Here is a 25,750-nt window from a genome sequence, read left to right as displayed (position 1 = left end):
TAGGTCATTTAGGTCTACTTTTTTTTGTTAATTTCAAGTTTAATTAATCATTTTGAGAAGAAAATTTTTGTTTTGTCAGTGCAACTTACGGAAGTTGTATGTGTCGCTGTACAAGCAGGTGTGTCCCAAAAAGACCCAAGTTATGGTCAGAAACTTCATGCCATCTAGGGCGTGCAAGTGTGGACTTTGAGGCGATCTTGACCTAAGTGTTGTTTTAACAGAACGTCGGATTGAAAAAGCTAAAAATATTCGCAGTTTCGAATCTGAAAAACGTGGGAATTTTGAATTAAAATCAGTATTAAATTTTTTAGACGGTGCTTATTTACTAAAGGTTTTCGGGCATTCAGCGAGTCTGGGATAAGTGTAGTAGTCGAAAATAGTTGCCACTAAAACTAAAAGAAGAAACGGTGCTACGCATGCTCTGAGACAAAATTAAAACAAGAAAAACAATAGTTTAATTTATATACTTCCCCTATTGTTATAAAGCTTACAAAGCAATCCACATATCGTTTCGTATCTCCACTTGTTTATCCACTTCACAAGAATTTATTGTAGGTATCCAATGTGTGTTGTTCAACGCTATTAAATGAAGTATCAGCTCTTTAAGGCGTTTTATCGAATCAATTAAACCAGAAGTTATTAAAAACTATTGTTTAGTAATGGCAATTACTTGCAATACCGTGTCAACAATTATAATACGTTCAAAAACGCTATTAAATGTATACCATAAACAAAGACTATAAATTCATCCTCCTTCGACAAGGCCTTTGATAACTTCTGGTTTATCTACTCTTACAAGGTGACTATTTAGATCATTACCACTTGTTAGAATTGAATCTAAATCTTGAGTTGAACAAGCCGATGGAATACACAATCCGAATCGATAAGCCGTGTCGTAGAAAGATGCCGCCAGCATTACGAAATCTTCCATGTTCTGCTTGCAATGTAGGGTTAGAATTATTATCAATGAAACCTCGATGGACTAATAACAGTTAGTGTAGATTTAGACTACGCTCATGGTATTTAGTATTCCGGTGAAAATAAACCTTGTACAATGATACCCCAAGTGGAAGATAACATACCTCAGTTTTCGTTGTGAAATTTTGGAACGCGGTCATCCTTTCCCCATAGTAATAATATGGTTTATCATTTTCGGGTAAAATTGGTCTTAAATCAAGCAAACAGTATTGGCCCTGGAAGATGACCTCGTCCGAATCGGGAGGGTTGTGAACTCGTATCTCCATGCATTCGTCGTACGATCCAAGGGCAGCCATGGTGCCGTGCAGTTGTCCACCACTTGGCTTGCCAGATGCGTCCAACACTGAATTGATCAAATGGATATTTAAAATTGATAATTTCTGTAACAAGTTGCTTGGGCGAAGAAGATTTTCATATAAGACAGTTATGCAATACCCCTTTAAGTTACTTTTTTGAAAGTTTCATGTTATCGGTTGATAGTTTTTGGATTTATATTGTACAAGGACTAATGGTAATTATACAGGGTGTTTCTGATAAGTCTGCCATAAATCAAGGGGCGTGTTCTTTGGGTCAAACTGAGTGGAAAGTGTCAAAGAACATGGGGTGTACAAGAATTTGCAACGAAGATATGGCCCCCCAAACATTGGCCCCTAAAACAAGAAAATATTCGAAAATGTAGACTAAAACAAATTCAGCCTTATCAACTTGTTTAGAAATATGAGACAATTTCAATAGTTTCCCTCTAACATCGTTATTGAACTTTCACCTGGCAGAAGTGTATTAAATGAGTAGAAGTATGCCTACTCTAGTAAAGTAAATTCAAAGTATCATGGTACCTTTCGGTTGGTATTACTTTTATTCTTAACAAGTTAACATGGACGTTACAGGTATTGTTCAAAATGTCCACCAACGGCGTTAAGACAAACATGAACCCGTCTTTCGAAAGATTCTTGGACATGTTGGAAGATTCCTGGCATGTTCCTGATTGTTTGACAACCTTCAATAATTCGTCTTCGCAAGTCTTCCTCATCACGGACTTCATTCTTGTACACGATGTCTTTGAGCTGACCCCAAAGATAGAAATCGCACGGATTTAAATCCGGAGATCTGGCTGGCCACGCAACTGGTCCTCCACGCCCAATCCACCTCAAATTAAACGTAGCATTAAGATGTTCTCTAACTGCACGGCTGAAATGTGGGGGTGCCCCGTCGTGCATAAACCACATGTCACGAAGTAATGCTAACGGTATGTCCTCGAGTAGTTCAGGTAAAGTGTCTCTTAAGAACGTGAGATATGCTTCACCATTTAGTCTGGGTGGAGGAAAATGCGGACCTAGTAAATGATTACCGACAATGCCGCACCATACGTTTAAAGAAAATTGCTGTTGGTGACTTCTAACACTAGTTGCGTGTGGGTTTAATTGGCGCCATTCGTGGTGGTTGTGATAGTTCAGAATTCCATCCCGGGAAAAATGTGCCTCGTCGGTTACTAAAAGGACCCGTGGAAATTGATTGTCCTCTACTCTGGCCAAAAACCACTCGCAAAAATCGATGCGCCTTGGATAATCTGCCGGGTTAAGAGCTTGCACCTTTTGAATATGATACGGGTGAAACTGATGTCCGCGGAGAATTCGCCAGACCAAAACGTGATTAACATGTAATTGTCGTCCAACTTGTCTGGTACTTGCGATGTTGTTGATAACGTCACAGTATCACTTCGAACGAACGTGTGGTAGTACAGTATGGCGTATACCAATGCAGAATATGCAGACATGCATCTCATGTATGGACTGGCGCAGGGCAATTCAGTGGAAGCACAGCGGCGATACCAGGAACAATTTCCGCAACGACGCATACCAAATCGTCGTACGTTCGAGGCTGTTGACAGGCGCTTGAGGGACATCGGACAAGTACAACCCAACAACGTTCGAGAGCGAGACATTCCAGAAGACATGGAGGAAATCGAGGAAGACGTCCTTGCCATGTTCGATGAGGACCCCTCGACAAGTACCAGACAAGTTGGACGACAATTACATGTTAATCACGTTTTGGTCTGGCGAATTCTCCGCGGACATCAGTTTCACCCGTATCATATTCAAAAGGTGCAAGCTCTTAACCCGGCAGATTATCCAAGACGCATCGACTTTTGCGAGTGGTTTTTGGCCAGAGTAGAGGACAATCAATTTCCACGGGTCCTTTTAGTAACCGACGAGGCACATTTTTCCCGGGATGGAATTCTGAACTATCACAACCACCACGAATGGCGCCAATTAAACCCACACGCAACTAGTGTTAGAAGTCACCAACAGCAATTTTCTTTAAACGTATGGTGCGGCATTGTCGGTAATCATTTACTAGGTCCGCATTTTCTTCCACCCAGACTAAATGGTGAAGCATATCTCACGTTCTTAAGAGACACTTTACCTGAACTACTCGAGGACATACCGTTAGCATTACTTCGTGACATGTGGTTTATGCACGACGGGGCACCCCCACATTTCAGCCGTGCAGTTAGAGAACATCTTAATGCTACGTTTAATTTGAGCTGGATTGGGCGTGGAGGACCAGTTGCGTGGCCAGCCAGATCTCCGGATTTAAATCCGTGCGAAGACGAATTATTGAAGGTTGTCAAACAATCAGGAACATGCCAGGAATCTTCCAACATGTCCAAGAATCTTTCGAAAGACGGGTTCATGTTTGTCTTAACGCCGTTGGTGGACATTTTGAACAATACCTGTAACGTCCATGTTAACTTGTTAAGAATAAAAGTAATACCAACCGAAAGGTACCATGATACTTTGAATTTACTTTACTAGAGTAGGCATACTTCTACTCATTTAATACACTTCTGCCAGGTGAAAGTTCAATAACGATGTTAGAGGGAAACTATTGAAATTGTCTCATTATTTCTAAACAAGTTGATAAGGCTGAATTTGTTTTAGTCTACATATTCGAATATTTTTTGCTTGTTTTAGGGGCCAATGTTTGGGGGGCCATATCTTCGTTGCAAATTCTTGTACACCCCATGTTCTTTGACACTTTCCACTCAGTTTGACCCAAAGAACACGCCCCTTGATTTATGGCAGACTTATCAGAAACACCCTGTATATAAATATGGTCTTCTAATATATCATAATATATAAATAGTTAAAAAGTAATTTAGAGGAAACTCTGAACTCTCCAAGATTATTTTAGCTGACTTAAAACCGCAATTAGTTAGTATTTACTAGCACTTACTTCTAACTGCCCATCGTTTCAATTCAGTCAAATCAGCCACTGTTTGCAAGAGGGCATCATTGCACCTTTCACTAATGACTAGACTTTCTGGTGGGTTGGTCAACATGGGCATGATATATTTCACGAGCGAACCGACCCCTTTTATCATCGATTCTTCCATCTCGTGCCATTTTCGTTGTAAAATCAAGGGATCTTTTTCCGTAACCGCAACGTCTTTATTGTAAAATCCACCGTAAACCGTATCCAAAAACGAGCAAATAAGCAACACTCGGCCTAAACATTGAAACCACATCCCGCTCCTTGTTAGTTAACGCGTTTGACGTGTTTATGAAGAATCCCGCTGAATATATATACAATTATTCCCAAATAAACATTGCAATTATTTTTATAATTGGGGTGAAGTTCAAAACAATTGAAATTATAATAGAGATCACGTTTACTTAGCTAAAAATGCACCGGTACAATGGACTTCCTCCAGTGCCGAAGTATATTAATTCCGACGTTACCAAATGCTATATTTACTTAATTAATGTTTCGAAAACACGGAACTAACGAAGACTTATTCATATAGTATCATAAGCGAATAATTCCCTTTAAGTTTCCATCTGTGCAAATTAACGTTCTTAGTAAAATGCTTTTCAGAAACGAATTTCTGGCCCACCGTTCGACAAAACTGAACGCTAATTAAGCTTTTAATATAAATACTTTATTTTTATTTTTTCTGTTCACTTTTCAATACATTTTTGATAACTTCTTTGTTATTTTTTATTGGTTGCCACTCATGTGTAGATTTTTTCCATTCATGACAAAATATTCGCTCTCGGCATCCATCGATACGGAATAAACATTCCCTTCAGTAATTACCCTCTTACGGTTTCTCTGCATTTTGAAATTCCTTTTCATTTTCATTTGTTCCTTTTTCGTCTTCGTTCTTTCCGTGTACTTCATGGTGCGCTAGTTTCCCATTTATGGTAAGACACCCGTTTGTGGTGTCCATGGCTACGGAATAAGTGTTGTCCTTGCCATTACCCATCTTGTCCTTCGATGGCTTGATTAGCTTTTTGGGGTTGAAGATAATCGCGTCCAGTTGGTTCAAAGGACATTCGAATAGGATCCTGACGAACACCGCCACGATGAAGCTCATGACCAAGTGACCCAAAAATAGCCAAACCTTAAAATTCAAAAAATGTATCGTTAGGTCCTTATCCAGTACTCTGAGGTATGCATATTGAGTATTTACAACAGTGACGTGGGTTAAATCGATATTGCCTCTCAAGTTTGCGGTGTAATATTGCAGGACCAGAGGGTGAAACAAGTACATTGTGAATGTGAAACGGTTCAACGTCGTGAAACCTTCCCACGATAGAATTTTATTGACAATACCTGAAATTGTATAATTCTTAAACGCTGAGTACAATTTGGTCTTTAATAGATTTAATGATGTGAATTTTGCCACTCGTATTGATTATAAAGGACTGACCTCCATTTCCCGTAGTGCAGACTAAACCCAACCAGACTAGTGCGAGACCAAAACCATTTTTTCCGTATCCACTGTACAATGCCGCGTAAATTGTTGGCATTCGGTTACCACGGTTCCAAATGACGGACGTGTACAACGCCGTTAGACCAAAAGTAAATGCTATGATCCAGCCGACAACTTTCGTCATCTAGAAAGATAATGTCAATTGGTTTAGAGATGGAAGCTCTACAAGTTTAAACAGTTCTTCGACAAGAGGACTTGTTTGTGTGGAACGTTTGTTGTCTTTGGGTACCAGTACGAAAATGGATGAAAGCAGCCCCTGAAACTTACCCTAGACATTTGTATTTTCTTTTCTTTTGACAAAAACGTTCCGAGTGCCAATCCCATGGCGAAGACTCCAACGTGAACATTGGGCAAGGAATGTCCTCTTAAACCCAAAGTAGACATGTACCTGTAAGTGAAAGTGTCATTTCAATTAACATCCGAGCTTCCTAACATGATCGATGTACTGACGTCTGGCTAAATTGAGAAAATGTTTGGGTTGGTGTGTCGTCGTAAATGTACGTGACAGCTGAAGTCGATAAGACGGAGAACGTCACTAATAATCCCAAAAACACTTGCCCGAGTCTTTCATTTCTGAAATTTAATTTAGAACAAATAAAAGAAGTAGTTAAAATGATGAAACGAGTAACTCCCATACCATGACGTAGATTTTAATTCCCAGCACTTACTTAAAGTACATCCAAATGTAAAGCAAAGCAATGACCAAAAATTGAAAGTCCACGTTTAAGTACCAAATATGGCCAGCGCACTAAAACGGAAGTGATTTTTGTTTTGAAAAAGACTTCACGAAAGGGATCTACCTAACCGATACGTGTATTTTTATGGAATTTAATACCAAGAAATTACCACATCCAATAACATTTACGTTATTTTAAGGTCAAATCTTTTTCGTGCAGTTGCATTTTTCAATATCTGCGAAGATTTCAAGTGTTTAGTCGCAAGACGTCACTTGGTTCAATTTGCACTTGGAAAGAGGAGAATGCTGCTATTGGACATTCAGATTTCATAATATTCAAAAGATATTTGATTTGATAGATGTGGTAATTTCTTTTTTCGGGTTTTAATGCTTCTTTCATAACATTGATGGACAAATTAAATTTCATTTCATCAAACGAATAGTTCAATTAGTTTTATAGACCCCTGTCCATTACCCTTTTGGATAACCATAGATAAGAGTCACTGGACACTTGTCCGATAAATAAAATTTGCTTATTTCCATCCATTCATGGTTCTACAACAGAGTTATTGTCTGAGCTTAAATACCTGATCTTTTGTCGACCAAAAATTATTGATGAAGATGGCGACTTTCCACCAATTTTTACGGCAAGTTTCTGAATATGGATCTATGTAGTAATTCCACATTGGTCCACTTCCGATTACGGGCATCCATATAATCAAGCCCACCACCAACATGGATAAGGGCAGAAATCTAGTGTCCAAGTCAATAATTATTATATTTACTTAATAATGAAGTGAAATAACTAATTACTTCCAAATTCTCCTGGCTAATATGATAGGAATGTTGAATACACTTTTCCCATACTGGTTCGCCGCTTTCAGTATTTGATAGGATGTTAAAACTCCTCTGCGAAATTAAAGTTTACAATCATTTAGGTAATGTTAATTAGACACGCAAGCCAGTTAAGGATGCATCTGAATCCCTTTCAACAAGTTTTGTAATTAATTGAAATTTTAAGATTGTTCTTTCGCGCTTAAAATTGCTTAATTAAATCTCTCTTGCACTACATATCACCTACATCTTTTTATCCACATCATATAATGATGAGGCTATTAGTCTGACCTGACCCGTAATAGCAGACTTTTATAAGATATGTTCCATATGTTTGTCACTGGTTTCAAACAGGAGCTTGTCATGAAGTGACGTAGGTCATAGATTCGAGGTAAGGCCACGCCTGGTGAGGCGCTGTCAAAGGCTTAGTACAGAATAAATATCAAGATGGACTGCAAAACCGAGTGTAGTCAATTCTCGCTTGTCGTTCTCGAACTAGCTCGAGCTGTAATTCTCTAGCATTACGAAGTATAGGAAGTGTCATACTTATGGAACGTATCTTATAAACTTATGATAATTGTAATAGTAGTAGTTGTTGTAGCAGTTCCAAATATTTCATTCGTCTTTGAAGGGAGAGTGAAATAAAGAGTATTGTTGTGAGGTGATATTTTTTGGTTCGTTTGTTTTTTTTTTAAGGGGGCGGGATTATGGTACTAATAATTTGGTTGAACTTGTTATTTAGAAAGTATATTGTATCCTTCGGTAGCTCCATACAGCGTGCGGCGTTCTACAACATAATTAAATTAAAGGGTGCCGCCATGAGCATACCGCGTAGTCGTTTGTTTCAAGATGTCCCCAAAGATAATTTAAATTGCTATCTGATATGAATATTTGAAATCTTTCCTTCATATATTCTGTTCAATGTATATGCTATCATCCCTTCAAAATACTTTACACGAGGATTTATTTATTTATGTAATGTAATTACGTCACAAAGAAGAATGTGTCGACGCTGAGAAAGGCGTTTAGTACGGCTTGAATTTCTATTTTCTTGATCTGCGGCATCATGTTTAGAAGGTCACCTGGAAATTGATTTTAGTTTAATTGAGATTTACAGCGCGTGTCCTTCAACAATGTAGCTTTAAAGAGTGGGTGAAAAGGAAAATGAAGTGATTTTTTTTTATCGATTCTTCTACTAATTATAAGCCCAGTCTGCATAAATAAACATTCATGAAATACCTCCGAATGATTTTAAAATTCAAATTAGGTTTTGATTTTAAGGATCATTTGAGATAAGCCCCTCCGGCCAATCGTATAACGCCCTGCCTTTTTGTTAACAATATTTGTTATAAATAGAACCCCGTTCGTTAACTCACGCATGTTGTACGTGTCGCAAAACAAGTAGGTGTGTCCTAACAAGACCCAAGTTATGCTCAGGAACCTCATGCCATCTAGGGCGTGCAAGTGAGGATTATGAGGCGATCTTGGCCTAAGTGTCGTGTTAACGGAACGCCGAACTGAGAAGGCTAAAATTAATTTCTGTTTTGTACCTGAAAAACATGGAGTTTTGAAATTATAAGCAACATTTTATTAATGGCTGTTAGACAAATATTGCAGGGACGGTGCTTACTATAGGTTATCGGCGAACAATCCGCTAGTCTGTGATAAGTGTAATAGTCGAAAATCGTTGCCACTAAAACTAAAAGAAGAAACGGCGCGACGCATGCTCTGCGACAAAATTAAACCGAGTAAAACAATGATTTAATTTATATATTCCCCTATTGTTATAAAGCTTACAAAGCAATCCACATATCGTTTCTAATCTCCACTGGTTTTTCCACTTCGCAGGAATTTATTGCAGGTGTCCAATGACTGTTGTTCAACACTATTAAATGAAGCATTAGCTCTTAAAGGTGTTTTATCGTGTAAATTTAACCAGAAGTTATGAAAAGCTATTCTTATAGGGAGGTTCAAGCTGGCTCGAGCTTGTGAACAGTCCTAAATATTGGTATCGGTTACAGTCCTAAATATTGGTATCGCTTACAGTCCTAAATATTGGTATCGTTTACAGTAAGTAAAACTTCGATATCGGTATCGGTTAATTTACGATATCGGTCATCGCTAAAAAATACTTTCAAAATCCATATAAACGGATGGCACGTACGAATGTATTATTAAGTTCGGTGACTTTGGCATTCCATAACAAGGTGACCAAATTTTTGGCAATTAATTAACCCTCATTCCACCAATTTAGAAGGCCTCTGAAAACCTTTGGTTTATCTACAGACTATTTAGATCATTACCACTTGTTAGAATTGAATCTAAATCTTGAGTTGAACAGGCCGATGGAATACACAATCCGAATCGGAAAGCAGTGTCGTAGAAAGATGCCGCCATCATGACGAAATCTTCCATGTTCTGTAATGTGCATGGGGTTATAGATATTGTCAACCACGTCTCATACGCGGGTGTTATTTTGATATTCATTGTAGTATTGACCGAGGTGGTTGACAAAGTACCTCAGTTTTCGTAGTGAAATTTTGGAACGCTGTCATCCTTTCCCCATAGTAATAATATGGTTTATCATTTTCGGGCAAAATTGGTCTTAAATCAAGCAAACAGTATTGGCCCTGGAAGATGACCTCGTCCGAATCGGGAGGGTCGTGAACTCTTATCTCCATGCATTCGTCGTACGATCCGAGGGCAGCCATGGTACCGTGCAGTTGTCCACCACTTGGTTTACCCGTTGCGTCCAACACTGAATAGATCGAATGAGTTAGATATTATTATCTTTCAAATCAATCATCTCTTGATCTAGTTGTTTGAGGATTTTCATATAAGGCAAATATGCCAACACTATTAATTTGTAATTTTTGGTCCTCTTTGAAACTGTGCATTTAAGCAATACGAAGCAAAACTCGGTGTTTGCATTATTTTGTAAGGTTCTGTGGTAATTTAAGGAAAGGCACCATCTGAATTTCATTGATAAAAAATGTAATTGAAAAATCTATCTTTCCGAAAGCAGTTTATGGAAAATCAAGACGTCCGATCCGTAACAGTTGAAATTGATGCACCTTACTTTCAAGTTGGCCTTTGAAATTAATTTACTAGCACTCACTTTTAACTGCCCATCGTTTCAAGTCGGTCAAATCGGACACCGTTTGTAAGAGGGCATCATTGCACGTTTCACTAATGACTAAACTTTCGGGAGGGTTGGTCAACATGGGCATGATATTTTTCACGAGCGAACCGACCCCTTTTATCATCGATTCTTCCATTTCGTGCCATTTTCGTTGTAAAATCAAGGGATCTTTTTCCGTAACCGCAACGTCTTTATTGTAAAATCCACCGTAAACCGTGTCCAAAAACGCGCAATAAAGCAACACTTTGCAGAAACATTGAAACCACATCCTTATTGTTGTTAGTTGTTGTCTTTAATACAAGAAAATGGTCAGAACTTATAATATTTATCAACAATGGAGAAGTAATAGTCCCTGCTGCAAATGATGTGAGTGGGAGTTTCAAAAATATTTTTCTTCAATATTTAATAGAAAAAACAATAAAGAAATTAACAATTTTCACAGGATTAACATAAAATTTGGTCGTTTTATTTGTGGGAATGATTGGTTGTACGTGTTATTGGTAATTTTTCCTCGATCATATAAGGAAGGAAATGAAAAATTAAGTGCCAATAACAAATGAATTCTGAAAAATATTTTTGTGAAAATATAATATTTTTTTTACTTATTTATAGAAATTCATTGGGGAAACCTTATACACTTCTCCTAACGTTTTAAGGCCTGTTTTCACTGGGCAAAAACGCGGCGAAAAAGACAAAGTTAAAAATATTTTACGCACAATATTTCGGAAAGCAAGCGATTGAAGTTCTATCTTTCCGTCGTTAAACGCGAAATTGTAGCCAATCACTGACGTTTTTGTGTTGTGGCAGGGATAGATGTAATTTTGGAAGTAGGAATGGAGAACAGAGTAATCTGGGCGCGCATCAAAGTCCCGGACCCCCTCCCACGGGACGGAGGGATAAGAAAGAAGAGGCGGGTCATTGCGACAGAGGTAAAACGTATTTACCTATTTTTCACCGTCCCCGTCAGCAACATCATCAAAACGTAGTTTAAGTGAGCCAATAAGATAATTTAAAATATACGTTACGTGTTGAAGGGAGGGGCTCTGAGTCGGACTGAAGTAAAGACTAACCTTCTCCATTCCAGCTTCTAAAATTACATCTATCCCTGGCTGTAGCAAGCCCTATGACGCGCTGCGCTAAATAAAGCCGCTAAATACAAACTGAAAATGCATTTTGCTGTCATCCGTAAAATACTACACAGTCGAGTCAGTCTACTTCAATCTTATTTTGAATTTCTGATAAACCTTTCTTCTGTATTTTAAAAAGAAGGATTCTGAATGTCTAATTTAGGTGACGCGGAAGTTAATTTTCTGTAGGCTTTGATATTCACGTTTCCTAATGAACTCTGACAATTCCATACTTAAAATGTGGTTATTTTTCTTATGAATGTGCAAACTATTGCAAAAAAGTAACAAAAAGAAAATTCTATTGATTTCCTCTAAAGAGGAAGTTTATTATTGCAAGGTTACCAAATAATTTGTACTATTATGACATTAAATCGGGAAAAATTATGAAAACAATGACCCGGTTTGCAATGAATCGAAGTCATAAAAAATAATAATCATGCATTGTACTTTTGATAATTATATTATATTCTACTAATAACCTCATAATTATTATTATTACTATTTCTCATCCTTTTGCAATACGTTTTTCATGTTATCTATACTATTTTCGCAGGTTTTTTTCTCGTTTAGTTGAAGATTTTGTCCATTCATTACAAAACATTCGCTCTTGGTGTCTGGGGCTACGTAATAAGTGTTGTCCTCGCCTTTTCCCATCTTGTCTTTCGCTGGCTTGATTAGCTTTTTGGGGTTGAAGATAATCATGTCCAATTCATTCAAAGGACATTCGAATAGGATCCGAGCGAACACCGCCACGATGAAGCTCACGATCATGTGACCAAAATACAACCAAACCTAAAAATTCAAAAATATATCGTTATAATATATTTAAAAGGTTATTGTATTGTAAACTGTATATCGTTTCTTATTTTACATAAAGCGTATGAAGGTATTTACAATTGTAACGGTTGAAGTATCGATATTGCCTCTTAAGCTGCCGCCGTAATAATTCATGACCAGAGGGTGAAATAAGTACAATGTAAGAGTGAACCTGTTCAACGTCGTGAAACCTTCCCATGATAGAATTTTATTCACAATACCTGAAATTTAGCAAATTTTAAATCGTTGCCGCATACATTCTGTCTAGTAAAGTATTGTAAATTTTTCAATTCGTCTTGATTATGAAGACTGACCTCCATTTCCAGTAGTGCAGACTAAACCCAACCAAACTAATGCCAGACCATAAGCATTTTTGGTGTAACCACTGTACAATGCCGCGTAAATTGTTGGCATTCGGTTACCACGGTTCCATATGACGGACGTGTACAACGCCGTTAGACCCAATGCAAATGCAATGGTCCACCCAACAACTTTCGTCATCTGGAAATAGAGTGTATCTTTGTTTAGATTAAGTGTTAGTGCAATGATTCCCTAAACCACAGCACGTATATTTGTGCATTTAAAGCATGCAGGATTCATCATGGAACCACAAGAAACATTGAAAGGTTATGTTTAAACTTACCCTGGACATTCGTATTTTCTTTTCTTTGGATAAAAACGTTCCGAGTGCCAATCCCATGGCGTAGACTCCAATGTGAACATTGGGTGCGTAATATCCTCTTAAAGCCATTTCTGACAAGTACCTAATAACAAGTACTTTTGGATTAACACCAGAGCTTCAAGACATGATTAAGTTACCGACGTCTGGTTAAATACGGAAAATATCGCAACTGGTGTGTCATCGTTAATATACGTAATTGCTGATGTTGACAAGACGGAGAATGTCACTAAGAATGCCAAAAAGGCTTGTCCGAGTCTTTCGCTTCTGAAATAAAAAATTTGTGAAATTAGTGTAGTTAAATTGCACCACTCAATTACGAGTAATACAAGGAATGCTTTTTGTGAAACAAATCTGATACAGGAAGATGTGAGAGGAGATTCACGTCAAAATATATAGTGCGCTGTGAGGTTAGTTAAGTACTGTATACCAGACCGCATCGCAACGATTTACGCTGCTTACACAATGGAGAAATAAAAGTATTCCTTGCGTCACCTTTACAATATCCTCCACTCACTTAAAGTAAATCCAAATGTAAAGCAAAGCAATGACCAAAAATTGAAAGTCCACGCTTAAGTACCAAGTATGGCCAGCGCACTAGAATGAAAATGATGAACTACTTAACTTCTACGTGTAATTGTGAATGCGATACTTATACCAAGAAATTATCAAATGCATTAATACGTGAACTTGTGAGGTTATTTGAAAGTCAAACATTTTACGTAAAATTTCACAATCACTCGGGATTCGAAAAAAACCCAGCTCGCCGGGTTTTTCTGGGTTTTATTAGGTTTTTAATATTTAGCAGTTGCGTGAATGATTGTAATTGTAATTCAAAAGTCACTCATGAGTAATTAAAATAATATTGAAATTAATGTTTCATAAAAGAATAATATTAAATGCAATCAGGGATAGATTTAATTTTAGAAGTAGGAATGGAGAACAGAGTAGTCTGGGTGCGCGTCAAAGTCCCGGACACCCTTCGCCGGGACGGAGGGGTATAAAAGAAGAGGCGGGTCATAGCGACAGAGGTAAAAAGGAATTACGAATTTTTCGCCGTCCCCGTCAGCAACGTCATAAAAACGTAGTTTAAATAAGCCAATAAGATAATTTAAACTTTTCGTTACGTGTTGGAGGGAGGGGCTCTATACTGGGCTATGAGTCTGACTGAAGTAAAAACTAACCGTTCTCCATTCCTATTTCTAAAATTAAATCTATCCCTGACTGATGCAATAAAATACTACTTTTGAATTTCAAACAATAAATATCTTAAGCTATCTTTGAAATGAGCGTACTATATCTCGTGACCATTCAAAATTGTTGACGAAGATGACAACTTTCCACCAGTTTCTACGGCAAGTGTCTGTATATGGATCCATTATGTAGTTCCACATTGGTCCACTTCCCATTACGGGCATCCAAATAATCGCACCCACCACCAACATGGATAACGGTAGAAATCTATCGACCGGTTCAATTAAATTAATAATTACATTAATTTAATTATGAAGAGGAATAACTAATTACTTCCAAATCCTCCTGGCTAAGATGAATGGGATGTTGAAAACCTTTTTTCCATACTGGTTCGTGGCTTTCAATAATTGATAGGATGTTAAAACTCCCCTGCAAAATTAATGTTGCAAAGATTAGCATAAGTTAATTGGAAATGAAAGCCAATTAATGAAACGTCTCAGCTGATGCTTTAATTTATTAAGAAATTGCTTATATCTGAATTAATTAGGTACTATAGCTAAGAATGTTATTACATCTTTCCTCCACTACGTATCACACCAAATTATAACAGACATCTTTTTCAATACCAAATTTAGAATATATAGGGTGTTTTTAATAAGTCTACCATAAATTAAGGGGAATGTTCTTTGGGTGCACGATTTTGAGTCGAAAATTCAACTTCTATGACATTTTGCAGTCCAGGCCACTGTTTCCAAGTTAAGGTTGGAGTATTTTACGGATGTCACCCTAAATTAAATTTAATTAAGAAACTGAAAGACAATGATTTCTAATTTAATTAAGGGTTCATCCCTAAAATACTCAAATCATATCTCGAAAACAGTGCTCCTTAGAGTAAAATGGCGATAGAACATTTTCAACTCTAAATCGTCCAAAGAACATCGCCCTTAACTTATGCCAGACTTATCATCGTTTTGAAGTAGAATTATCTAGCTTGCCTAAGAGCACAATTTATTAAGATAGTTAATTTTAATAATATTGCAATTACGTCACAAAGAAGAATGTATCCACGTTGAGATACGCGTTTAGTATGACTTGCGCCTCAAATTTCTTTACGAAAGTCATCATGTATTCAAGGTCACCTGTAATGTGTTTTTTAATTTAATTACAATTAAACGGCTACTACAATTTATTTGTGGATCGCTAAGTAGTACAGCTATCAGAATTAGCCGTTTAGGTAAACGTCAGCTAGACTGCTCGGGGCGCTCATGGACTCATTTTGAAACTTACGGAAGCTGTAGGTGTCATTGTACAAGTAGCTGTGTGCTAGTACGACCCAAGTTATGCTCAAAAACTTAACACCATTCAGGGCGTGTATATGAGAATTATGAGGCGATCTTGGCCTAAGTGTCGTGTTAACGGAACGCCGAATTGAAAAGGCTAAAATTAATTGCTGTTTTGTACCTGAAAACACATGGAATTTTGAATTATAAAGATAATCTTATTAAAGGTTGGTGCTTACTATATGTTTTCGACGAGCATTCCGAGAGTCTTGGATAAGTGTAGTAGTCGAAAATGGTTGCCACTAAAACCAAAAGTAGAAACGGTGCTGTGCATGCTCTGAGACAAAATAAAAACAAGGAAAAATGGTTAATATCAAGGATAGATGTAATTTTAGAAGCAGGAATGGAGAACAGAGTAATCTGGGCGCGCGTTAAAGTCCCGGACCCCCTTCCACGGGTCGGAGGGGTATGAGAGAAGAGGCGGACAATAGCGACAGAGGTAAAGAGGAATAACGTGTTTTTCGTAGTCCCCGTCAGCAAACTCATCAAAACGCAGTTTAAGTGAGCTAATAAGATATTTTAAACTGTTCGTTACGTCTTGAAGGGAGGGGCTCTATACTGGGCTATGAGTCGGACTGGATTAAATACTAACCGTTCTCCATTACTGCTTCTAAAATTACATATATCCCTGTTGATATATTTCCCTATATTGTTATAAAGCTTACAAAGCAATCCACATATCGTTTTGTATCTCCACTGGTTTTTCCACTTCACAAGAATTTATTGTAGGTATCCAATGGGTGTTGTTCAACGCTATTAAATGAGGTATCAGCTCTTAATGGTGTATACCCTTTTAAAGGCTATTTTAATAATAACAATCTCAACCACCAATTCACTAATACCAAAAAAACGCCTCTGAAATGTTATATTACTTGACACTATTGTATTGTGTCACTTCATGCAATTCAACTACTTCGTTATTCAATAATAACTAACGTTCTTTAACGCAACTAACCCTCATTGGACCATTTTTAAATGCCTTTGAACACGTACGGTTTATTATACAGACTATTTAGATCATTAGTAATGATCTAAATAGTTCTAATATTGGTAATGATTCATTACCACTTGATAGAATTGAATCTAAATCTTGAGTTGAACAGGCCGATGGAATGCACAATCCGAAGCGGAAAGCAGTGTCGTAGAAAGATGCCGCCAGCATTACGAAATCTTCCATGTTCTGTAATGTGGGGTTAGAGTAATTCTCAGACACACCTCGACGGGCTAATATCCAACTTATATAGAATTGACTGGTGAAAATATACCCTGTACAATGATACCCTAGTGTATTCGAATATAACCTTACTATGAAACAATACCTCAGTTTTCGTTGTGAAATTTTGGAATGCGGTCATCCTTTCACCGATGTAATAATATGGTTTATCATTTTCGGGCAAAATTGGCCTTAAATCAAGTAAACAGTATTGGCCCTGGAAGATGACCTCGTCCGAATCGGGAGGGTCGTGAACTCGTATCTCCATGCATTCATCGTACGATCCAAGGGCAGCCATGGTACCGTGCAGTTGTCCACCACCTGGTTTGCCCGTTGCGTCCAACACTGAATTGTTTGAATGATATTTAAAGCATAAAAAACCCGGCTTTTTTAAAAAAAACCAAGGTATATATATATTTCTTATATTTAGCCCTTGGGTGAATCGCAGTAATTTTCATTTAAAAATTTCCAAGTTTAAATATTTAAAGATGCAATATTTTTTAGTTAGACAAGTTGCTTCGACAAGATGGTACACTTCTTGTAATGTGACCTTTCTTAACAAAACCTTTGATTCGGGTTTTGTTTAAATGGTGGGGAAAAAATAATAAATTCAAAAAAAAATCTTCTTATATTTCGGATAAGCATGCAATTAAAATTACTAATATTTTAATTCTGATAAATTTCAAATTTCTTCGTAGCTTTAGGCCTATTGTTAAATTTAATTAGAGCAGCATTTATTCAACTTGCTTCATTTATTTCTATCTATTTTTTGAAACTAAGAAGATCTACCACTTACTTTTAACTGCCCATCTTTTCAAGTCGGTCAAATCGAACACCATTTGTAAGAGGGCATCATTGCAAGTTTCACTAATGACTAGACTTTCGGGAGGGTTGGTCAACATGGGCATGATATTTTTCACGAGAGAACCGACCCCTTTTATCATGGATTCTTCCATCTCGTGCCATTTTTGTTGTAAAATCAAAGGATCTTTTTCCGTAACCGCAACGTCTTTATTGTAAAATCCACCGTAAACCGTGTCCAAGACCGTGCAAATAAGCAACACTCGGCAGAAACATTGTAACCACATCCCGCTCCTTGTTTGCTAACTGGTTTTCTGCGCATGAAAGAAATTCGTCAGAATATAAATACCAAATGAAAGGGATTTAAAAAGTATCCGAAAAGTATAATCGAGAAGGGCAAAGTTGACTTTAATTTTAAGACAATAAAATGGTAATAATAATAATCTAAGCTTTGTCTATGATGTACTTTCCTCCAAATCACAGCCACATGTGATACAAAATTGTAGGCAAAGGTATGAACACACATACCTATTGAAGAATTATCTATACAGGGTGTTTCTGAAAATTCTCGGAAATTATGAGGGGTGTTGTTTGAGTGAGTTCAAGTCCTATGACACCATGCCATCAGGCAACCGTTTTCAAGTTTCGTTTTTGAATTGTTTTACGGATGACCCTTAATTTGTATTCCAGTTTCTTAATTAAATTTAAGGGATCATTCGTAAAATACTCCAACCATAACTTGAAGACGGTGGCCTGGATTGTAAAATGTCATAGAGGTTACATTTTTCGTCTCGAAATCACCCAAAGTACGTCCCCCTTTAATTTCTGATAGATCTTTTAGAAACACTCTGTAGGGTTTTTTGTTTACGAATATGTTTGTTCACTAGGGTAGATGTTTGGGCTATTGCTTCCTCGATCAAATAAGGAAAAAGAGAAAGATCAACTAAAATGCTATGACCTTAATGATCCGAACCGAATTCAGAAAAGTATTGTAACTAAAATGTGTGTATCGGTGTGGAAACCTTACCTTTCTAATGTGGTATTATGCAGGGAAATTTGTACGGGATATACAGGCGCTAATATAAAAATTAATTGAGTAGTCGCATGAGGATGGTTGACTCCTAACCAAGTGCCTTACAATGCTAGAGGAATTTTATCTAGTTTCTTTTAGTGAAAACCATGTATAAAAATCGGACTAGCTCCAATCTTAAAATGTCCATAATGAGTGTTTTTAAAGTTTCAAGGATATATTAAGGACTCAATGCGTAATTGTGCACGTTTATTAGAATTTTTTGTTAAAATCCAAAAGAATATGGGACATAACAGGACTCGCTAATCAATTAATTAATCATTAATTAATTAAATAAATAATTTTATCCAATAAAAATTGAACAATTTTCATACAATATCAGAGACAGTGATACAGTTTTTCGTACAAGGGTTGATATTGGTATTTTTATAGTTTTTCGGTATTTTCAAACTTATTTTCATTGTCGTGTTTCTTTCCGTTTACTTCGTGCTGCGTTCGTTTCCCATTGATGGTGACACACCCGTTTGTGGTGTCCATGGCTACGGAATAAGTGTTGTCCTTGCCGTTTTCCATCTTGTCCTTCGATGGCTTGATTAGATTTTTGGGGTTGAATATAATCGCGTCCAGTTCATTCAAAGGGCATTCGAATAGGATCCTGACGAACACCGCCACGATGAAGCTCATGACCAAGTGTCCCAAAAATAGCCAAACCTTGAAATTAAAAAAAATGTATCGTTAGGTCCTTACCCAGTACTCTGAGGTATGCATTTTGAGTATTTACAACAGTGACGTTGGATAAATCTATATTGCCCCTTAAGCTTGCGGTGTAAAAGTTCATGACCAGAGGGTGAAACAAGTACATTGTGAATGTGAAACGGTTCAACGTCGTGAAACCTTCCCACGATAAAATTTTATTGACAATACCTGAAATTCAATAAATTTGTTTTAGAGGTCTGTGTGTGGGGGAAGTTGGCTTATTCGAAATTCTCGTCCTTTAGTTAAGAGTAGTGACTTCGTTCATAAGAACTTACCTCCATTTCCCGTAGTGCAGACTAAACCCAACCAGACTAACGCAATACCATAACCATTTCTTATGTACCCACTGTACAATGCCGCGTAAATAGCTGGGGTTCGGTTTCCACGGTTCCATATGACGGACGTGTACAAAGCCGTCAGACCTAATGTAAATGCAATGGTCCAGCCAACAACCTTTGTCATCTAATAAAGATATGCCAACGGTTTAGATTAAATTATCCTCTTGAATCGCAAAAATGATATATAGCAGCCCCATAAATATCTCTCAAGCCCCTGAAACCTTACCCTAGACATTCGAACTTTCTTTTCTTTGGATAAGAACGTCCCGAGTGCCAATCCCATGGCGAAGACTCCAACGTGAACATTGGGCGAATAATATCCTCTTAAGGACACTGAATGAATGTACCTACAAGTGAAAAGTGAGTTAGGATCAACACTAGAGCTTCAAGACATGATTAATGTACTGACGTCTGGTTAAATTGAGATATTAGTGCAATTGGTGTGTCGTCGAAAATGTACGTAATAGCTGCTGTCGAAAGGACGGAGAATATCACCAAGAATCCCAAAAAGACTTGACCGAATAATTCACTTCTGATTTTAAGTTAAAAACAAAACAAGTTAATGTTTAAACTTTAATTTGAATTAAATCACTCGTTATTATTGTGACTGTCAGTAAGATCAGGGATAGATTTAATTTTAGAAGTAGGAATGGAGAACAGTTAGCCTTTACTTCAGTCCGACTCATAGCCCAGTATAGAGCCCCTCCTTCCAACACGTAACGAAAATCTTAAATTGTCTTATTGGCTCACTTAAACTACGTTTTGATGACGTTTCTGACAGGGACGGTGAAAAATACGTAATTCCTTTCTACCTCTCTGGCTATGACCCGCCTCTACATTCATACCCCTCCAACCCGTGGAAGGGGTCCGGGACTTTGACGCGCGCCCAGATTACTCTGTTCTCCATTCCTACTTCTAAAATTAAATCTATCCCTGGTAAAATATAGAGAGTGACACGGTGGATGCTGATGTGAGGTTACTAAAGTAACTGCCAACATTGCGGAGCTTCACCCTGGCACAGGAGACACGGGGCGATAAGAATTAACCGTGCCACCCTTTATAATTTCCTGCACTTACTTAAAGTAAATCCAAATGTAAAGTAAACCAACGACTAAAAACTGAAAGTCCAAGCTTAAGTACCAAGTATGGTTAGCACACTAGAATGGAAATGATGCATTAGTCACTCGTCTACGAAAGATACCAAGGTACTTAACAGCTAGATGTAAATTATATTGCGTATGTCATAAGTTCATAAGATATGTTCCATAAGTTTGTCACTGGTTACAAACTGGACCTTGTCATGAAGTGACGTAGCTCATAGATTCGAGGTAAAGCGACGCCTGGTGAGGCGCTGTCAAAGGTTTAGTACAAACAAAATAGGAAGGTGGAGTGCATAAGCGCCTGTAGTCAGTTCTCGCTTGTCGTTCTCGAACTAGCTCGAGCTGTAAGTCTCTAGCATTACGAAGTATAGGTAGTGTCATAATTATGGAACATACCTTATAAACTTATGGTATAGACTAAGATTGAGAAGTACTAAATCAATTGCAATTGAATTAGTGTTTGCATTAAGTACCTGATCTTTACCCCATTCAAAATTATTGATGAAGGTGGCTACTTTCCACCAGTTTCTACGACAAGTGTCTGAAAATGGATCCATAAAGTAGTTCCACATTGGTCCACTTCCGATTACGGGCATCCATATAATCAAGCCCACCACCAACATGGATAGCGGAAGAAATCTATCGATGGGTTCAGTTAATGTTATATTTATTTAATTATAAAGTGAATTAACTTATTACTTCCAAACTCTTCTAGCTAATATGATAGGAACGTTGAATACATTTTTACCATACTGGTTCGCGGCTTTAAGTATTTGATAGGATGTTAAAACTCCCCTGCGAAATTAAAGTTAATTAGAGATGTAGTATTTAAAATGTCTCAATCAAAACTTTAATTAACGTTTTATACGATACCATTCCTTAAAGTTAACTAATAATTTAATATTGTAATTACGTCACAAAGAAGAATGTGTCCACGCTGAGAAATGCGTTAGCGATGGCTTGGGCCTCTATTTTCTTAACTAAGGTCATCATAAGTAGAAGGTCACCTGTAATGTGATTTTAACTTAACTACAATCAAGACAATCACTTCAATTTATTTTTGGGTCATGAAGCCAGGACACCTGTTTTGCCACTTTCAATAGACGGAATAATCTTCTTCGAATTATAGTTTACTAAAGAAAATTATATGCTTTTACTATTATTATTTTTTTTGTGGTGCCACTTTGAAAATGAAATTGTCGCTTAAAATTTCCTCTTATCTTGACAATGGGATGCTTAACCAATCGCTTAATTTTCAACCACCATTCCTGGTTAACTCGAAAACACTTAATTTTTATCAAGGATAGTTTTAATTTTAGAAGTAGGAATGGAGAACAGAGTAATCTGGGCGCGCGTCAAAGTCCCGGACCCTCTTCCACGGGACGGGGGGGGGTATAAAAGAAGAGGAGGGTCATAGCGACAGAGGATAAAAGGAATTACGTATTTTTCGCCGTCCCCGTCAGCAACGTCATCAAAACGTAGTTTAAATAAGCCAATAAGGTAATTTAAACTTTTCGTTACGTGTTGGAGGGAGGGACTCTATACTAGGCTAAGAGTGGGACTGAAGTAAAGATTAGCCGTTCTCCATTCCTACTTCTAAAATTACATCTATCCCTGTTGTTACACGTTCTGACCTCTTACATAGCATCATTGTTTCCTTCTTGTGTAAAAGAGTAATTCTGTAACTTACGGTAATTATAGGTGTCGGTGAACAAGATGCTGTGTCCTAAAATGACCCAAGTCATACTTAGAAACTTTATGCCATTTAGGGCGTATAAATGAGGATTATGAATTGATCTTGGCCTAAGTGTCGTGTTAATTGAACGCCGAATTGAAAATGATAAAACTATTTGTTGTTTTGTACCTGAAAAAACATGGAATTTCGAATTATAAATATAATCTTACGGGAAAGGCTGGTATAGACATGTATAGCATTGGAAGTGCTTACTATAGGTTTTTGGGCATACCGCTAGTCTGGGATAAGTGTAGTAGTCGAAAATGGTTGCCACTAAAACCAAAAGGAGGAACGGCGCAATGCATGCTCTAACACAAAAATTAAACAATGAGAATTTATTACATACACACAGGGTTGGTCTGATAAGTCTGCCATTAATAAAGTGGGATGTTCTTAGTGAAATCAATTTTGAGTCGAAAATGTAACTTCTTTCTCCATTTTGATGTCCGGGTCACTGTTTGCTTCTTATGATTTTAAGAGTGTTTTAGGGATGACCCCTTAATAAAAATAGAATTAATTGTCTTTCAATATCGTAATTAAATTTAAGGGGTCATCCGTAAAATACTTTGACCAACCTTAACCTGAAAATGGTGGCTCGAAAAACAAAATGTCATAGAACATTTTCGACTCCAAATTCGCCCAAAGAATATCCCTTTAATTTATTCTAAACTTATCAGAAACACCATGTATATTTTACATATTGTTATAAAGCTTACAAAGCAATCCACATATCGTTTCGTATCTCCACTGGTTTTTCCACTTCGCAAGAATTTATTGTAGGTATCCAATGGCTGTTGTTCAACACTATTAAATGAATTATCTGTTGTTAAAGACGTTTTATCAAAGCAATTTAACTAAAAGTTATCAAAAGCTTTTCTTATAGTAATGGCAAATTCCTGACTGACTCATAGTTAACGAGCAGCCCAAACGGTTATACCTAGAAGGTTCTAAATTTGCAATCTTCAAGTAGCAGGCATGAACTAAGAAACATTTTTTCCAAACCCGCCGCCATCTTGAAAAATGGCCAACAGAAATGTAAAAAACCTTCTTCGTTAAATAACTTCCCTATATCCTAATGGTTTTTGGACTTTAATTTTCCCTCATATTTAAAAATGGTGGTCCAAAAACTAATAAAAATGTTCCGAGTTCCCTTTTTTATTTGAGAAAGTGGTTTTTTAGTTTTTTGTACGTTTGCTCCTACAAGGTGACATTCGTCCTGAACTAAAATTTCACCCTCCTTCGATAAAGGTCTTTGAAAACTTTGGTTTCACTTCTGACTATTATAAATCATTACCACTTGTTAGAATTGAATCTAAATCTTGAGTTGAACAGGCCGATGGAATACACAATCCAAACCGATAAGCCGTGTCGTAGAAAGATGCGGCCATCATAACGAAATCTTCCATGTTCTGCGTGTAATGTGGGGAAGAGAAATTCTCAATCAATGTAACCTGGATTGACTTTTAGCCCCTATTTTTTCCGGGGTTATACTATCTTCAGAATAGCGTTGGCCTCTGGTATTAGATATTCTGTACAATAATACCGCATGCAGTGTATTCGAATTGGAGAAAAATACCTCAGTTTTCGTAGTGAAATTTTGGAACGCGGTCATCCTTTCACCGAAGTAATAATATGGTTTATCATTTTCGGGCAAAATTGGTCTTAAATCAAGCAAACAGTATTGGCCCTGAAAGATGACCTCGTCCGAATCGGGAGGGTCGTGAACTCGTATCTCCATGCATTCGTCGTACGATCCGAGGGCAGCCATGGTACCGTGCAGTTGTCCACCACTTGGTTTGCCAGTTGCGTCCAACACTGAATTGATCGAATGGATAAGATATCAATCATGATATTTAAAATCAATAATTTCTTTTGGGCGAAGTAGATTTGCATGCAATACCCTTTGATTTGATGTTATCTTTTGGATTAAATTTTATAAAAACACCAAGAACCAAAATTCGAACAACTATTCGCATAAGCAGTTGAAATTGCTAATTTCTCATTTTGATTATTCTAATTTCTACAAAATTGAAAGCCATACATTTGCCTGTCATTTTACATTAAGAAGTTCTAACACTTACTTTTAACTGCCCATCGTTTCAAGTCGGTCAAATCGAACACCGTTTGTAAAAGGGCATCATTGCACGTTTCACTAATGACTAGACTTTCGGGTGGGTTGGTCAACATGGGCATGATATTTTTCACAAGCGAACCGACCCCTTTTATCATCGATTCTTCCATTTCGTGCCATTTTCGTTGTAAAATCAAGGGATCTTTTTCCGTAACCGCAACGTCTTTATTGTAATATCCACCGTAAACTTTGTCCAAAAACGCGCAAAAAAGCAAGACTTTGCAGAAACATTGAGACCACATCCCTCTCCTTGTTGTTAGTTGGCGTGTTTACTGAAACAAAAGTCGAAAAAACTAATAATAAAAATAACATTGGAATCAAATAATCCTTGGGATCTAAATTATGTGAATGTGAGTTTAAGTTTAAAATCATTTTCTTTTATATTCAGTGGAAAAACAAAAAAATTAACGATTTTCTCAGGGTTTTGTTTTTGTTGTTTTGTAAGTGGGAAAATTTTGGTTTTTAGGTGTTGCGTGGTTGTAAACCTTCCTCTGTCAGATAAGGAAAGAAATTACAGAAACAAAATGAAATTACATTAATGACCCCCAACTTAATCCTGAAAAATATTATTTTTAAAAATGTATTTTATTTACTTAAATTTGATGGAACTACATTGTATAAACTTAAGTCATTTCTTCTAAAGAATTGGTCATATACGAGGATAATTTCGAAAGAGTGTACAGGCGCAAGTAGAAAATCTAATAGATAGTCCCAATATCTTTAATTAATTGAAGAAACCAAATGGTCATCGCGATTGGCAAGTGTCAATGTTTGCTGACAAAAATTTCGTACATTAATGCTAATAATATTGAGCCTAAAGGGGTTATAATTTAAACACTTAGGAAATTTTCGTTTCGGAAATAGAAGGTGTTGATACTGAAATAAGTTCATATGATATGTTCCATAAGTTCGAGCTGTAAGTCTCTAGCATTACGAAGTATTAGTGTCATACTTTTGGAACATAGCTCATAAACTTATGCTACTGCTCATTTATTTTTTTTTTCAGCTAGCGCGTGCAATTTCCGCGCAATTTAGTCTTGCATAACAGCATCGCGTGCGTAGGTAGACTGAGTTAAGTGT

At 37.1% G+C, this 25,750-nt stretch overlaps 2 protein-coding genes across 5 annotated transcripts in view; one reads left to right on the top strand and one right to left on the bottom strand.

Annotated features, from left to right (window-relative positions):
* Positions 1 to 25,750, top strand: part of LOC149690257 (nose resistant to fluoxetine protein 6-like) — a 204,074-nt gene that overhangs the window by 145,013 nt on the left and 33,311 nt on the right. The window lies entirely within an intron of this gene.
* LOC149690264 (nose resistant to fluoxetine protein 6-like) lies at positions 11,840 to 16,315 on the bottom strand. Its single transcript, XM_089869771.1, has 12 exons — positions 16,232 to 16,315; positions 15,746 to 15,843; positions 15,514 to 15,687; positions 15,272 to 15,365; positions 14,560 to 14,655; positions 14,328 to 14,493; positions 13,550 to 13,629; positions 13,177 to 13,299; positions 12,997 to 13,117; positions 12,668 to 12,854; positions 12,432 to 12,574; positions 11,840 to 12,329 (listed from the first exon to the last, which is right to left on the bottom strand). The coding sequence occupies exons 1-12, from the start codon at positions 16,243 to 16,245 to the stop codon at positions 12,036 to 12,038; spliced, it is 1,590 nt and encodes a 529-aa protein (XP_089725897.1). The 5' UTR covers positions 16,246 to 16,315; the 3' UTR covers positions 11,840 to 12,035.

This window comes from Phalangium opilio, unplaced genomic scaffold (genome assembly GCF_054372755.1).
Source record: "Phalangium opilio isolate 3A_F unplaced genomic scaffold, DU_Popi_V2 ptg000031l_1, whole genome shotgun sequence".
NCBI lineage: Eukaryota > Metazoa > Arthropoda > Arachnida > Opiliones > Phalangiidae > Phalangium > Phalangium opilio.
The sequence above is the reverse complement of the archived record's forward strand: the minus strand, read 5'-3'. Positions and strand labels throughout refer to the sequence as shown.

What these genes read in the sequence shown, in the direction of transcription:
- LOC149690264 (XM_089869771.1), bottom strand. An exon ending in CTGCACTACTGGAAATGGAG is followed by an intron (nt 12,575 to 12,667) that starts GTCAGTCTTCAT and finishes GCTAAATTTCAG; the next exon opens with GTATTGTGAATAAAATTCTA. An exon ending in ATACTTCAACCGTTACAATT is followed by an intron (nt 12,330 to 12,431) that starts GTAAATACCTTC and finishes TTGAATTTTTAG; the next exon opens with GTTTGGTTGTATTTTGGTCA.